The sequence below is a fragment of the Ambystoma mexicanum genome, chromosome 3p (genome assembly GCF_040938575.1).
Source record: "Ambystoma mexicanum isolate Mex_15411 chromosome 3p, UKY_AmexF1_1, whole genome shotgun sequence".
Taxonomy (NCBI): domain Eukaryota; kingdom Metazoa; phylum Chordata; class Amphibia; order Caudata; family Ambystomatidae; genus Ambystoma; species Ambystoma mexicanum.
In genome coordinates this window covers 1,118,700,902-1,118,716,924 of record NC_090925.1, presented here as the reverse complement: position 1 = coordinate 1,118,716,924, position 16,023 = coordinate 1,118,700,902, and the positions used below count along the sequence as shown (strand labels likewise).

Sequence of the window (16,023 nt, the reverse complement as noted above, 5' to 3'; positions counted from 1 at the left end):
GTGGGAGAAGGGTTGGGGGTCACTAGGGTATAGTGTCCAACAGGCACGCCAGGACAGGTTCTTAAGTAGCAAAAGTCAGAGTTCCCAAGGAAGACTGTTAGAACAAGTAAGTACTTTACTTTAGAGTTAGTTGAGTGTCCAGGGGCTTCACAGAAGTCACCCTAGAAGGATTCCAGCAGGGGCCTGGGTGCACTGGACGAGAGGATTCCCAATCACAGAAAGCACCCCAACACTACACAGGACTCACAGGAGACTTAAGGTAAGTAAATACCCAAGCCAGTACAGTACCCTAGTCCAGAAGAAGATTTTGCAGACAAAGACCCAGTCATTTAATTCCTTCATCAAGAAAACAGGTCACTAAGTTTTTTTGCAGAAAGGATCAGAAGGAAGTTTCTAGGCAAGGTTTTCCTCGCGGCTGGATGCAGCTGCGTGGATTTGGCGACTTTTTCAGGAGGCCAGAAGATGACTGAATATCACTGGTCGGATTTGCGTCGTTTGCAAGGTCCAGCACTCTGGTGAGATGTTTCGGAATGGAATTGAGCCTTTGAAGATCCAGCAGGATGCCCACGAAGTTTCAGCGAGATTCGGAATACTGTGCACCGCACAATGGCTCGAGGTCCCAGGGTATTGCCGCTGCGCAAGCTCGTAGCATGGAGTGGCATGGCTAAAAATGCAGGTGTTCTTTAGTCTAGCAGGTCTCACCAGGCTCTGGGTCATTGTTTTCGGAGTCCCCAGGTCGATTGGAAGGAAGGGCTACAGCAGGCCCCGGTAACACAGCAGACTCTCTGGTTGCTGGAAAATGTTTCAGCTGCGAATTCTTCATCTTCCTTTTCGGTTGTGGTTCCAGTGGTCAACTAGCGAAACAGAAAAAATAAGGTGACTTCACCCTATTTAAGGCTGGTGCTCTCAGTTGTCCCTTATCAGGGCTGCACAGGTAAATTGAGTGTTTTCAAAGTTTTTTCAAAGTAAAAAATGCAAACAAATCAGTAAGAAATGTCACATCTACCCAGCTTCCAGGTTCGGCCTTCTATGCAGGAACCCAGCCAGTCAAACAGTCTTGTAACATTCAAACTTTGGGGGTTGGCAATCCTTTCCGACCAGCCACCCTCCCAGTTTGAACTGGAATCTCGCACTCAGGTTGGAAAACCAAGGGCTGCAGATTTCTGGACTCCTCCTTGGCCTCCTGCCTTCACAGACACTGAAGCCTGGGTGGGGAGGCCACAGGACTCCCGCCGAAGATAAAAATCACACAAAGGAATTTCCTACCCTGAAGGTCAGGGGAAGAAACAAGAAAGGACAGGGAACACTAAAATGGCAAAAAACACGACAGGGGCCATTTTGGTAAAATGAGAACCCATGGATGCCTTTTCCGGGGCTGTGCAAATAGCTGCGGTAAGGGTGCACCAAATTAATAAAGAGGTTTGCTGTCACCAGTCATTAAAGCTAAGTTTGTCCTTGTAACATAAATGTTAAATTTAAAATGAGAAAGTGGATACTCAGTATCTTCCCAGCACTCTACATAAGGTGAGGGGTGCTGGTCTCACTTAATAAAATGTGAAAGGGATCCATAGACCTTTTATACCCTTGGGAACTTAGTTCTCACAAGGCTAGCCCGAAAAAGTTAAAAGGGGAGCCCCTAGGGCAACCCAGCAACAATAGGCACTTATTTCCAAAAAGTTGTCAGAGTATAACTTTGAAAAGACACTATGGAAAGTCTTAAAAATGACACCCATAAAAAGAGTAAAAGATTCTGACAGTGTGGATAAAGGTTCCCACTCACAGAGGTATAAGGAAAAAAAACCACCAGTAAAATCAAAAGGTTCTGGGGTTGACACAGGTCAGGAAGATTTATCATTACTGTGAAAATCTTACCTAATTTCCAATCCCCACTAGGCCTGCTGGAAATACCTCCAGTGGGCCGGCCTCCTACATTCCCACCAGGGTGCCCCCCTCTCTTCCCATTCCACCAGCAATGTCTCCCTTAGTTCTGTGGATTCAGTCAGTCTCCCTGGGGCCTCAATGGAATCTCACCATCTTTGGAGTGCCAAGTGGGCGGCAATCCCTCTCCTCGCCTCCGCTGCCACACCCATCCTGGGCTCCCAGCTCCAACTTCCTATTTATCTCCTGCTGCGGTCGGCAGCGACTACCTTGCGGCGCTAGAGGGCACAATGCCATTGTTTGGCTTGAGGAAATCTGCCCGGTTCTTCAATTGGCAGCCCGATGTAGTCGCCCGCTCCCTTCTGCTGCTGTGTGGGCCGGAGGCAGTCAGCCACTCCTACCAGCACTGCCGGGCCTCCCGCACAGTGACCCCCGCCAAGCTCTCTATCGCCAATGTGGGGATGGACTCCGCGGGACCTCCGTCACCTGCCAAAGTTCTCCATCGGCTCGCCACTGGATCACAGCCCCCTCCGCAGATAAAACCTTGTCAAAGGGTGGATATTTCTTTATCTGGGGTCCTTGCATTCAAATCTTTTCACTGGTTATCAGAACGGGTTACGGGCACACGTTCAGTCAAGTCGCCATTTTGGACACCCCCGCCCCTTCCTCCGAAAGGACATTTTTTTAAAATAAAGTGAGTCCGCGAATTTCTCTGAGGCCAAGTTCCCAAGTAGCGTGCTGGGCATGCGGAACCTGAGATCAGGGAACACAGAGCGGCATCTGTGCCTGCATCAATGTCACATCTGGTCACAAAGATGGCGACTCAATGACCATCAACGGCCAGTACACACAATGCCCCCTGATGGGGAAAAGTCTTCGGAGAGCTGCAAAGCAGGAGAACATATATCTAAAATGAGGAATCCGTGGGAGGACACAATACATTAGAAATCGAGAATTCTCAGGTAATTCGTAAGGAGTGAGAGGGATCATAAGGTTCTTCTTTATCAGCCAAATATGCTGGGGGTTGTGAATGCATTTAAAAGCTAAGCAAGCTATTTAAAACACATTCTCTTAGGGACAGGCAGTCAATTTAGAGATGCTCTCGCAGCTGAGAATCATATTTGCAAATTCCACAAATCAAGCCACCAGCTGCATTCTGGTATTTTGTGAGCTATTAAAAATGACTCCAGGCTGCTCTGACAGGTTTAGCACTGAACGAGTTTGGGCTAATTTCTAGAAAACCTGTACACACAGGCACAAGGTTAGTTTTCCTGCAGGGTTTTTCCACCTTGGTTGACATTTTTTCTGTTGACAAGCTTTGAGGTATCCAATGTGCGATCAAGGATTTAGATATGCAAAGCATAGATTTTGTGGCACTCAAACAAGACCCCAAAGGGTATCTAGGCAGTAACACTAAGAAAGGTTGCCGCTTGACAGATGTCATGCGTTGGCATTTCTTTTTGTAGAGCCGATGTGGTCACCACTCCCCTGGTGGAATGGGCTCCTTAGCTTTCATTTCAGGGACTTCCTTCCCCGTGATTAAGTAGCATTCTGAAATGCATAGTATTATCCATCCTGACAATGTCTGTTTGGCTATTGCCCTACCAAGCTTGTGGCCCGTGTAGACAATGAAAAATTGATCATCTTGTCTGAAATTGCTCATTTTTGCAATATAAAAGCAAACTCAGAACTACCTTCTCCTTAGTCAAGGCTGTGAATGGTAGTTTATAGCACAGGGCTTGCAGTTCGCTAACCCTACGAGTGGGAGTGATAGCCACTAGGATCATCGTCTTCCACATCAGAAGTCTTGAGTGGACAGGAATGAAGTGGCTCAAAGGAAGAACCCATCAGGAATGTGAGAACTAGATTCAAGTCCCAGGCTGGAACCAGAAAGGTGACTGGTGGAAAGGTGTTAGTTAAACCTTTCAAAAACTTTAATGACAATGGGCATGTTGAAGTATGAACCTTATTGTGGCTTTAAGACTTAGAGCGCAGCAAGGCGTCCTTTAACAGTAGCACCTGCAAACCCTGTGGAGCCAGGTTAAGCAAGAAAGAAAGGATCATAGGTATTTACATGAAAAAGGGTTTATATACTTTGCTCTACACCAGCTGCAAAATGTATTCCAAAAGGCATGCGTGCATGTTTAGCACCCTGATTCCTGGGTGGAGAAGACAACCCCAATCCCCCACTCCCCTCATGCAAGAGTAGATCTACTCTCCGGGGAAGGCAATATAGAGGGCAGATAGACATGTCCAGAAGGTCCGAGTACCATGTCCTCCTGGCGCAAACGGGAACAATCAGGATAATTTCCCTAACTTCCTCAACCTCCCTAGGCCTTTAAGACGATGGGGACTGTTGGGAACACGTTAAAGAGCGGAAAATCCCAATCCACTACGAACACGGTTCTCCAGCGCTCCTATCTGGGGAAATTCCCTGGACCAGATCAGATTGCATTTCCTGTTAGAACTGGACGCAAACAAATCCACCAGAGGTTCAACAGAGGGCAAAGATCTCCAGAAGGACTCCTTGAGCCAACTCCCACTCGTAGGAAATTAAGCCATGCCTGCTCAGAGCGCTTGCCGTTGTATTATCCCGCCCGGAAAAATTAACTGCCAACAAAGAGATTCCGTTTTGTAAAGCCCAATACCAGAGATGCATTGCCTCTTTGAACAATGGTAGTGACCCTACACCTCCACTCTTGTTGAGGTAATGCATGCCTACAATGTTTTCCGGATGTTCTTTCCTTGGATGGGAGGCATGAAGGCCATCAGTGCCAGTGTGATCACCCTCGGCTCCAACAGGTATATAATATGTTGTCTTGATTCTGCTGGGGATTATAGTCTGCAGATTGTCAAATCGCTCATGTGTGCACCCCAAGCCTTGAGAAAGGTGCCTGTGACTAAAGTGATCTCTGGCCAAGGTTGCCAAAAGGTTTTCCGGCCATAAAGTTCTCAATCGGGCCCACCATAGGCGGTCTTGTGCTACCCTGCTCGGGACTTTAAGGGGCGTAATCTTGCTCGGGATCTTGGGAGCCCACTAACGCAAACTCATCCTTAGTCGGGCTTTCGACACCAGGAAAATGCAGGATGCCTTGAGACCAGTCGAAGGCCGGTAGATACAGGGCATTCTGTAATCTTATATCCATTTGCAGGATGGATATGTTGAGCCTTTAACTTGGGAGGAAAAGCCTTCCCTGAAGAAGAGTCCAGGACTGCTCCAAAAATTAGAAGCGTTCAAGAAGGAGTCACTTGAGACTTCTTTAAATTGAGGGAGACGCCCAGTTTGTGAAGAAAGTGGCAGATGCTGTTGAGATGTTCCAGAGCCTGTCTCAGAGAACATTTCCTGATCTGTCAATCTTCTAAGTAAGGGAAGATATGAATCCCCTCTCTCCTCAGACTCACTGTCACCACTGCCATCAACTTGGTGAAGACCCTGTAAGCGGATGTAAGTGAGTACCGCCAATCAAGAATTTCAGGTACTCCCAGTGCTTGTGATGGAGAGACACACGGAAGTAAGCATTGTTAAGATCGAGTGACACCATCCAGTCCTGAAGATGAAGGGCCTGGAGGATCTGCAAAAGAGTGGCCATCTTGAACGTGTCCTTCCTGAATAACTTGTGCAAGTGCCTCAGGTCCAAGATGGGTTGGTAGACCTGTTATCTGACATTTATGGTTTGATCTTCTAGCCTTCATGGCAGAGCTGTTATCTGACATTTATTGTTTGATTTTCTAACATTCAAGTACTGGCAGATTTGTTATTTGCCATTTATTGTTTGTTTTCTCAACATTTATGCTGTAAATATATTCTTTCAAGGTTTTCATGATGTTTTGTTTATTATTATACTTAATGAAATACAGTATTCTTTCCTATTTATCAGTTTCTGTTTTGTTCTCTTTATTTGGCTCTGATGAGTAAGTATTGTTCAGAAGGACTATTTAATAAGGATATCTTTAGATACCAGCCTATAATAAGTTTGAGGATTTAATTTCTGATTTACTATACAGCTTTTTGGATTTTTTGTTTTTTGATTATATTAGTCCCCCACCATAGCTGTACCACTGTATAAGGGGCAACCCACTTTTCTAGTCTGGGTTGCAGTCCTACATCCATTTTGGGCACCAGAAAGTAAGTAGAATACCAACCCTGGTTCAGTTCTGCTAAAGTTACCTTCCCTATCGCACCTTTCTTCAGCAGGGAGAGAATGTCCTGCACGAGAAGTGGATCTGGGGCCCCAAAAGGATGAACAGTTGGGGGCATGGCAGGGGGAGGGCAGATGTCCTATACTTTTTAACCAGGTCCTTCTGGACTCCTGATACAGTACCTGTTTTTTTTCCTTCATTCTAGGAGGGGGATGCTGGAGGGCTTTGTGGAAGGGCAAGACAGGGTTCCTTTGGAGCACCCTGTCCAGAATGTCTGTAAAGTCATCTTTGGAAATGCCACTGGCAGGATACCACCACCCCAGGCAATCAATGTACTTCCATGTCTTGTCCCCCTTCCTCCACATTGTATGGGCGTCCCGCAGAAGGGAAGGGAACCTTTTTTACCAGAAAAAAACTGGCTTCCCACCTTTAAATTTAGTTGCGCACAGGGACGTGGCCCCAGGAGCACGCACTCCCTTGACTCTGCACCCACCAGCGTCACACCTCAGCTCCCCTTTTCACATTGACAGGAGCGGACCTACTTCACCAACGCTCCGGGTGGGCCCCTTTGGTTCCAGCAATTCCACATGTACGAAGTCTTCCCTGGGGACCATGGTTCCTATACATGTGTTTTTCTAAATCTTTTGTTTAATCTTATTTAGGACTGTGCCTTCTACCGTCCTCCAGTACCTCGCCCTTCCCCAGTGCATGTATGCCGCAACAGGTTTGAGTAGCTGTCCGGCCTTTGACGGTTCTTTCCCACCATCTGACCCGCACACGCTCTGCCTCCGGTGCCTAGGCGATGACCACGGCTGGGAAGGTTGTTCACCGTGCAACGCCCTTACACCTGGGTCCCTGAAGAACCAACAGGCGCAGTGGAGAGTTACTCAACAGATCCCCACTGGACCAAATAAAGGCGTACGTAAGTAGGGCGAAAAAGGTAAATTTATTGTTCTCAAGAGCACCCTGCAAAGGAGACTCCTTTCCTGTGAAGCACCCTAGCGGGAGGGGCTCTCCTACAAGCAAGAGTTCCGAGGCTCAAGTAGATACCGGCCTCGCTGCCACGGGGTTCAATGATTCTCTGAGTCCCACAACTGAGGGGTCAAGCGTCTCTAATACTGGGCCAGGAACTGAGGGGCTTTGCTCTGTTACCAGGCCCATGCATGAGGTGGCCCCTTAACACAGTGACAAAAGCACTCCTGGCATGTCTGAGGGCCAACGGGCTACCAGGTTGAAACCTGAGCTGCAGGCCAGGTCCGAGCCTACATGATCAGGTAAACGGGCAGAGGCCAGAGCCAGTGTCTCCAAAGACTTGCAGCTAGTACGAGGGGCAGCACCTGACAAAAAGCCAGCACAGGTCGAAACGCGCCATTCCAATGATACTCCAAGGGTGGAATGGTCCCACCATGACCACACAGCAGGTCATATGGTGCACCTTCTACCCAACATCATTGCAGATGAGAAATGGAAGCAGGATATACCCATGGCTTCGACGCATGGAGTGTGTCATACATGCCGACAGTGCAGGGGCAAGAACGGGCCCTCTCCAGCTTGTGAAGAAGGTTTCTTTGAACATTTCTACACTCATGAGGTCTCTTCCCCAAATGGAAAATATCCTCAAGGGGATCATTCAGCCCATGGTCCTGCTGATGCTTCCACAAAAATCCAACTCCAGCACAGCCTCAGCCTACCGTAACGGCACCGGCTCCAAGCACAGTTACCACCGTGTCTCAGCCCACAGAGGTCCTGGTCTGACGCAGTCTAGCATTACGGCCGCAGTATCCGACTGCAACGGTCCTGCAACCAGCGGCCCCCCTAGGAATGCCGCCTGCAGACAACTCGGACCAACAGGACACATCGGACGAGGTCAACACCAAGGATGACGAGGAGCAAGACACCCCGTCCTCGGCAAAGGCCTTTTCATGACAGACTCGCGGGCCTGTCGGAATACCTGGGCATTGCTCAGCCAGAGAAGGAGCAACCGGAAGCGGGGGCCCTGGCGGAAGTCTCGACTATCCGTGCATCTACCAAATCGGGCATTCCGCTTCAAAAGGATGCGGAGGCTCTGGCAAAAAAAGGTTGGTCCAAACCGCATTTCACACAACTCACCAACAAGCTGCTGGAAGCTAAGTATAGACAAGCAGAAAGCGATTCTCTAATCCCGTCGGTCCAACTGCAGCCGCATTCGTCTGTGATCGCGGCAGCGTCATGTACGTAAAGCCTCAAGCATCTACCTCATCCACCAAAACTTCGGCTCTCCTAGGCAAATAGGAAAAAGTGCAAGAGGCATATGGAAAAAAGATTTACTCCATGTCTCTCTTCACTTGCAGCAAGCCAACACAGATGCTATGTTAGCCGCAGCAAATCAGAGGCTGGTGGGAGATAGCCGAATTCCTCCCAGACTTGCCAACTCACAGGCAGGCTTGTTTCAAGGCAGGAATAGCAGATGCCAAATTGGTGGGGCAGGACCTAATGGTGTCCTCAGTGGCGCATATAGATAGAGCCAGTAGGGCCATCTGTGTGGCTACTTACATGAGGCGTACGGCGTGGCACAAAGCCACCAGGTTCAATCCAGATATGCAAGACCGCATCCTCGACCTCCCATGCGAAGGAGGAGACCTGTTCCACTCATCCACAGACGAAGAACTGGACAAGAAAAATAACAGCTCTCAGACAGCCGTGTCTCTGGCTATACTTACAAAGCCAGACCCAAAGAGCTTTAAGTCAGGTTCAGCCACAAGCTGATAGAGGCTGTACCTTTGGCGGTTTCAGGTGTTTCCAGGACCGCTGCTCTAAGCAGCCAGACAGGTACCCAGCCAGCACCAGCGAAAACAGCATAAGACCTCACACAAGGGCTTCTTCCAGTCCCCCTGCCAGGCACTAGTGTCAGAGGAAAAGAAGCAGACGGTATCATCAGGATTCCTTCCTCCCTCCCTCCCTCCCTCCCTCCCTCCCTCCCTCCCTCCAATTGGGACTCCATCTCTCCTTGTGGTGATCCGTTCTCTTGCGGAGAGCGAGGCAGTATGTATATCCATACCTCGATGATTGGTTGGTTCAGGCGGGTTTGCCAGCGGAAGTCGAGCATACAGCAGCCAGGCTAATGCAGACTCTCAACGAACTGGGGTTCTCCAACCTCAAGTCGTCGCAGCTCCAGCCTGCAGTCTTTGACCTTCTTAGGTGCCATCTGGGATACAAAGGAGGAGAGGATATTTCCAACGGCGGACAAGGTTGTGGCGTACAAAAAGACTATGGGTAATTTCCTCAGCAGGGAGGTGACCTCTGCATGGTGGTTCCAGCACTTGCTAGGGGTTATGGCGGCCTGCCTCCTGGCAGTGCCTCATGCCAGACTCAAAATGAGGGAGGCGGCAGCTCCATTTGTCAGCCTCTTCGAGGCAAGAAGCTGGTTCTCAAGCAGCATTTCACCATACCAACGCATCTTCCCCAGGACCTTTTATGGTGGAGGATGGATAGAAATCTTATGGCGGGCAGACTCTTCATGCAGCCCCGACCGGCATACACGACAACTGATTCCTCCCTTGAGGGATGGGGAGCCACGCTGAGCAACCACAGCGTGCACTACCTATGGTCGAGAGAGGAACAGGACAAGCACATCAATTGGCTCAATATGATGGCCATCTGGCTAGCCTTGAAAGCTTTCCTTCCTGTATCAACAACAACCAAGTCTACATTCGAACAGACAGCTCTACCTGCATGTACTACTTCAACAAACAGGGGGGCACCAGATCACCCCCCTCTGTGCACGCTAACTAATGATATATGGGAATGGGCCTTAGCGAACAGCATTTGGTTCTCTGCGATCCACCTGCTGTGGGAGTCCAACATAGAGAAGGACAGGCTGGAGGTCGACAACTATGAGTGGCAGTTGAACGAGAGGGTCCTAATGGAGATATTCAACAAGTGAGGTCATTCGCAGATAGACCTATTAGCCACCATATTCAAAAGGAGGTGTGAACAGTTTGTGTCCTGGATGGGACGGGGCAGGGGTTCACTAGTGGTTGCCTTGTAGCTTCAGTGTGACGGCATGCGGGCATACGCATTTGCGCCGACTCCGTAAATCCACAAGGTCATCTGCAAAATCAAGGAGACACCAACTTCACCTCATTCTGATAGCGCCATGGTGGCCATCCAGACCATGGTTCTCAAAATTATTGAGACGGTCGAATCAACCCCTGGTTCACCTATCAGTGTGGGCGGATCTGCTATTATCACAGCAAGGGGGCGTATTTGTAGTCCTCCCCTATCCGGAGAAGGTAGCCGCTGCAGCCTGGTTCCTGAGCATGTAACCTTGCAACACCTCCATTTGTCACAAGACAACATGGATATCATCCAAGGGACAAGAAGCACTTCTACAAGGAGTCAATACAGAAGCAAATGGACCAGGTTCTGCCACTGGGACAAGAAAAAGGGCATCGACCTGCGAGGGTGCACCCTCAATTACGTGCTCTCCTACACACGTCTGGCACACTCAGGGGTGCAGGTGGACACATGCCGCACCTACCTGCCGCCCATAGGTGCATTCAAAAACTCTGGCGGTAACATTTTCTCCACCTCCAACCCTGTGGTCAAAAGGCATATAGCAGGACTAACCAAATTGTACCCAGCTGTCAGATGCCCACACCTGGTCTAGGACCTTAATGTGGTCCTGAGCGACCTGGCTCAGAAACTATTCAAGCCCATGGCATTGGTAGACAGACTAGTCACTGTTAAGACCACGCTCTTGGTGGGCCTTGCCTCGGCGCGCAGGATCAGTGAGATTCAGGCCTTGGTGGCATCAGAACCATATACCACTTTCCATCGGGACAAGGTGGTGCTACGGACACACCCCTCTTTTCTCCCAAAGGTGGTCTGGTCTTTTCACCTTAAGAAATAGTCCTTCCAACATTCTTCCCAAACCCGAAAGATGATGCAGAAAAGGGGTTACATTGTCTCGACGTCAGGAGAGCACTGAGATTCGACCTGGACAGGACTAGGGGCTTCTGCAAATCGGAGGCATTGTTTATCATGTTCGGAGGATCAAAATCAGGGTTGCAGGCCTCAAAAGCCTTGATAGCTAGGTGGATGCTTATGGCCATCAAGGAAGCCTACGAAGGACAGCGCATGAAGTTGCCAACAAACATGCACGCACATGCATTCAAGGCTAAAGCAGCAGCAGTGGCATTCCAAATACATGTGCCATGGCAGACAATCAGCAGAGCGGCAGCATGGGCTTCCACCTCAACCTTCTGTAAACATTATTGCTTGGATGCCGGTGTCAGATCAGATGCAGCATTGGGCCAAGCGTTCCTGAAAAACTGGTTTTCTAAGGAGTTGTAACGTCTATCCTCCCCGGGGCTTCAATCAGTGGTAATCGCCCATACAGTAAGGAGAAAAAGGGACAGGACATAGGAGTAAATATAGTTTAATCGTAGTGACTAACGTAACATACTCCTAGTCCATAGTCCCCCTTCCTCCAAACCATCATTCCCCCCCCCTTAAGAAACAGCATTATCAGGCTGTTGTAATATAGCTAATGCGTCAAAGGCGACTGAGGTGTGGTGCCGGTGGGCGGAGTCAAGGGAGTGCATGTTAGGCAAGATTGCATGTAGTAACTTTGTGGGAGACTACACCAGCCTTGTCCTCTTGGTATTAGGTAACCCACCTATTGGTATAGGTCACTACTACACAAGCTGGTAGAGTGACTGAGCAGCCACACTTATCTCAAGAGGGGTAAATGTGAGCTGTAGAGGTGCATCATAGAGATTCACAATTAAAAGTATTCAAACACTTATACTCAAGGTTTTCTAGTAAAATAATTATTTAACAGTTGGTTTTAAATAAGCCTTCTTTAGAAACGGCAATATGCAACAATAAAAATACACTTCATAACACTTACTCAGTTTCAAGATAAGCAAGTAGATACCCTTTTGGGATGTCACACACACACTTCCTACACCCTGAGGTGACTGTTAGGACACTGTGGACATTAATATATCACTCTTTACACTTAATGCGATTGTGGAAAAGGAAAAGGTTAGGGAAGGAAAAAGGTTAACAGGTTTTCAGAGCATGTGAATATTTCCAATCTTTCCAATTAAGTCTAGGTGAGACCTTTCCAGCAATACAAGTTAAACTTATGCACCACCTATGAGGGACAGTTAAAACCAAAGTCCATAGGTTAGAAGAGTCTGCAGGGAGCCAGGACAGCCAAACTCAATTGACCAATGTCTGGGGAGCTGAGGCACTTCTTCAGATAGCACAAATGCCTTGCACAATGGTATTCAGAGAGTTTGTAGAAAAAAGAATCACTTTAGGGCCACAAGCTATTAGGCTTGTGAAGGGCAAAGCTGCTAGCAACTCGTCAGAGAAATCAGCTACCTAAGTCTCAAGTGAGAACAAACAAGCTACAAACCAAAAAGGTAACTACCCCTCAAGACAGTACCTTAGGTTGGAAGAAGAGGATCTAGCTGGCTTCTGTTCAGGTTGCAGTCCTGCAGGTCCTGGGTTCCTGGGCCTCAGTCGTGGGGACAAGAGAGAGGACGTCTGGAGGACTCCTGCACTGCAGTTAGAAGGTAGTCGGTGGCTATGGGCTCTTTCCAAATCAGCTGCACTTTGTGGTTTCAGCTACCAGTCTATAGCACCACCGCGGTTCCTGGACACTTGGAGTGCTCCCCTTGCTTCTGGGGTACAGCACTCTTGTGAGGTGGTTCATGCTTGGGTTGTCCTGCTTTAGGAGGGTCCTCAGGATATTCCTATGGAGGAAAGGGGACGGATCGTAGGAGTAGGGGCCTGGCGGAAACTTCAGGAACTGGGCCATGACCGGAATGGTGAAAAATTAACCTTGGTCTTGGGATCTCTTGATCACTGACAGGGCCGCAAAATACCCTTTCACTGTGGAAACCTGAAGGCCTCAAGAGGCCGGTGACAGAAGGAACTCCATCACTGCACTGGTGGGATAGGGTCAGTCTCACGTTCCCTGCACCATGCCTCAAATCTCCTCCACCTGCACACGCACAGGGATCTAGCAGAGGGTCTACGTGCAGCCAGCAATACCTCAAGTACCTCCTCTGAGAGGTCCCAGTTATCATACCGGGGTTGGGTGGAGCACTCCACCAGCCGACTGAGTTAGGAGTTCCGGAGGCCGAGGCAACCTGTGAGGCAGACAGATGGTCAAATCCAGGAGATCAGAGTACCATGTTCTCCTCGCCCAATCCGGGGCGATCAGGCTCATGCATGCTCAAAATCTCTTCAACCTCCCGAGAAACAAAGGAATTACAGGAATTGGAGGGAAGGCGTTGTTGGGGAGAATTCTCATAAATGTACTAATTCCCTTCACCTTAGAGACCCCCAGCAACTTTGCTGGATTTTGAGGACCTGGAGTGTGAGCCTTTTTCCCACTCTCTCATGTATTTTGGTGTGCGTTTTACTCTTGTGTTCTTTGATTATGGAGTTTTAGACAACTCCATAGGCATCATCTTTTCATGTGCGTCACACAGCACCCTCAGTGCAGTGACACAGGGAAGCCTTTTAGGCTCTCCCAAGGTTTAAACACCTTCTCTGGGATCAACTACGGTTTCCTAGAGAAAGTAAAGTGAAATTGACTTTACTAGTCTTTTCAAATTCCTAGACCCAGCACACACCATCTTACAATAGAGTACTGGAGGGGTTACCTAGTATCCCCTGTGTCTAGATACTCATGTAGCAGTCAAATGCTACCTTTTTCTATCAAAATGGCTGGTGGCAGTGGTTTTACAACCAACTACCATGATTTTTCCAAACCGCGAACACCAGTAGCTAAAAATCGTGGGAGCCATGTTTTTCCAGATGGTGTCTGAGCCCCCCTTTGTTTAAACAGGTGCCGGTCTTCTTTTTTCACCATTTCTTTTTGGAAAGGTCCTTCTAGAGTTTGTCTCTGCGCGCCAAACCAGGTTTGGGCCCTTTGTTCCTACGCCTTTGGCGGGCTTCAGGACTAAAGATCGCCTCTGGCGCCCGAGTGTCTGGGGTGGGTAGGAAGTGAGGGAGGTGCCCGAAACTCCATGTGCTTAGTCTCCTAGGAGACCCAAATGCACTCTGGCGTGATTGGCTGGCTGACTGTCCGGCAAGGACAGCCACCCTGCTGGGTGAGTGACAGGTAGGCTGGAAAGTTTTAAAAGGCGAGTCTCTTAGACTGGAAAGCAGTCGACCACTGGAACGAAAGAAAAGACAAGCTGGAAGAGGACAGCTGCTGCAACTTCTGGACCTTTGGTTTGCCCGGTGAAGCCCTGCTGCAGGTCCGAATTGCCAAGTTCATCTCGACAGAGAAGCCCCTTCAAGGACTACTTCATCCTTTGAGTTGGTGGGACCAATCAACTCTTAAGCCACCTGGATACCATTCCCGAAGCTGGTTAGGATTAACCAGGGGGAAGGACACCAGCTTGTGTGCTTGAAGAACAGCTACTCGAACTGAAGTGACTCCATTTTGTTTGCTTTTTCGACGATCCCGTGCAGTGCAGGAGTCCGACGTCCTCGCTCTTGTCTACACGACTGAAGCTCAGGAACAGTGAGATCTGCAGGAACTGCCAGGAACCAACAAATTCAGCTGCATTTGTTTCTTCATACTAAGGTACTGTGCTAACCCGAATGAGAAAATGCCACTCTCGTAGTGAAAGTGTTTGAAACTTTCCCAACTTGCAGGTCTCATCAGCTTGTGACCTAACAAAAGATTATTTTTTGCCTAAACTACGTCTGAGAACTTTTGCAAAGACTTCACTGTTTGATACCAGAGCTGCTCTTTCCTATCCAGAACACTAGCCCATTGACTTTGGCCTGGCCTATTGACTTGAATTCTGGTGAAATTAAACTATTTGCACTGTCTAACAAGTAGAAGTGATCTATTCTACTGACCTTATCCCTTTTGCTGACCTCTAAGTAACTGAACTGCCATTTGGCTCCTATTTCAGGGGAGGTCAAACTGTCTGAAAATCTTGGAGTTTTGTATTGAAGTATATTGGTATATGATATTAAGTTGTCTTCTTCTAGTGAAATGTTTTCTAAATGATTGTGTAATAAATTACTAAGTGTTTTACCAAGAAACCTTGAGTATAAGTGTTTACTTGAACCACTGTGATTGAAAGTCCTCTGGATAACTACTTCTACTGCTCACATTCACTTTTGAGATAAGCCTGGCTGCTCAGCTCGCTACCTAAAAGTGTGTTGTACAGACTTATACCAAAGGTTGGTTTGGCTTACATCTGTAGTCCTAATTGTGTGTGGTGGTCCCAGAGGATACTGCATGCAATTCTGCCCAACATGCTCTCCTTGGCACCTGAAGCACACTTGTGTTCCTTATGAAGCAATTAGAAAAGGATTCGAAGAAAAGCCAAGTACCTAGTCTGGGAAAAAACAAAACTTGCTGAGTCCTCTTGCCAGAGTTGCAGGTTGGGACATTCTCAATCACAGCAAGAAATACTTAAGGAGTTAAAAAAAACTATGCTGATGGTTTACCTTTTTGTTCCTTGGAAAGCTGCTCAGCTTGGTCCCAAATTTCAGTGGCAAACAGGAAATTGGATGTGACCTGGACATAGGTTGCTGCCATCTGGTGGATTCTGTATGGAATAGTTACAGATGAACTGCTCCCAGTTGGGTTGGTGGAAACCGAAGAGTAATTTCCAGTATTACCTGGAGATAGCTTTGGAGACACTGGGGATGGCATACTGATAGGCTTGCTGTTAAAAGAAAAATGAGAGTGAAACATTTAAAGGAGGAGCATTTACTTTATTAACAATGTATCAAATACTACATCTGTGATGTAATCGAGTTTTAAGGGAAGGGATCGTTCATATTTCCCGATATAAAGAGCAAACCATTATAGACTATAAATTAAGCAACATAGTAATTTACGTTTCATTATGAAGGCTCCTACAAACTACATGCGGTGAGCAGTTTTACAGGCCAACATTTCTAAAAGGTATACTGGCTAGGCAAAATGGGAGACTGGCAGGTTATTTTTAAGAGCATGTCATTCACAAG

General features: G+C 48.1%; 1 protein-coding gene across 2 annotated transcripts in view; it reads right to left on the bottom strand.

Moving 5' to 3' along the window:
* AFF4 (ALF transcription elongation factor 4) overlaps positions 1 to 16,023 on the bottom strand; it is a 1,482,962-nt gene that overhangs the window by 25,942 nt on the left and 1,440,997 nt on the right. For both annotated transcript variants that reach the window (XM_069652488.1, XM_069652489.1), the window contains exon 22: positions 15,499 to 15,719. In XM_069652488.1, coding sequence (XP_069508589.1) covers positions 15,499 to 15,719 — 221 coding nt within the window. The remainder of the gene's footprint in view (positions 1 to 15,498; positions 15,720 to 16,023) is intronic.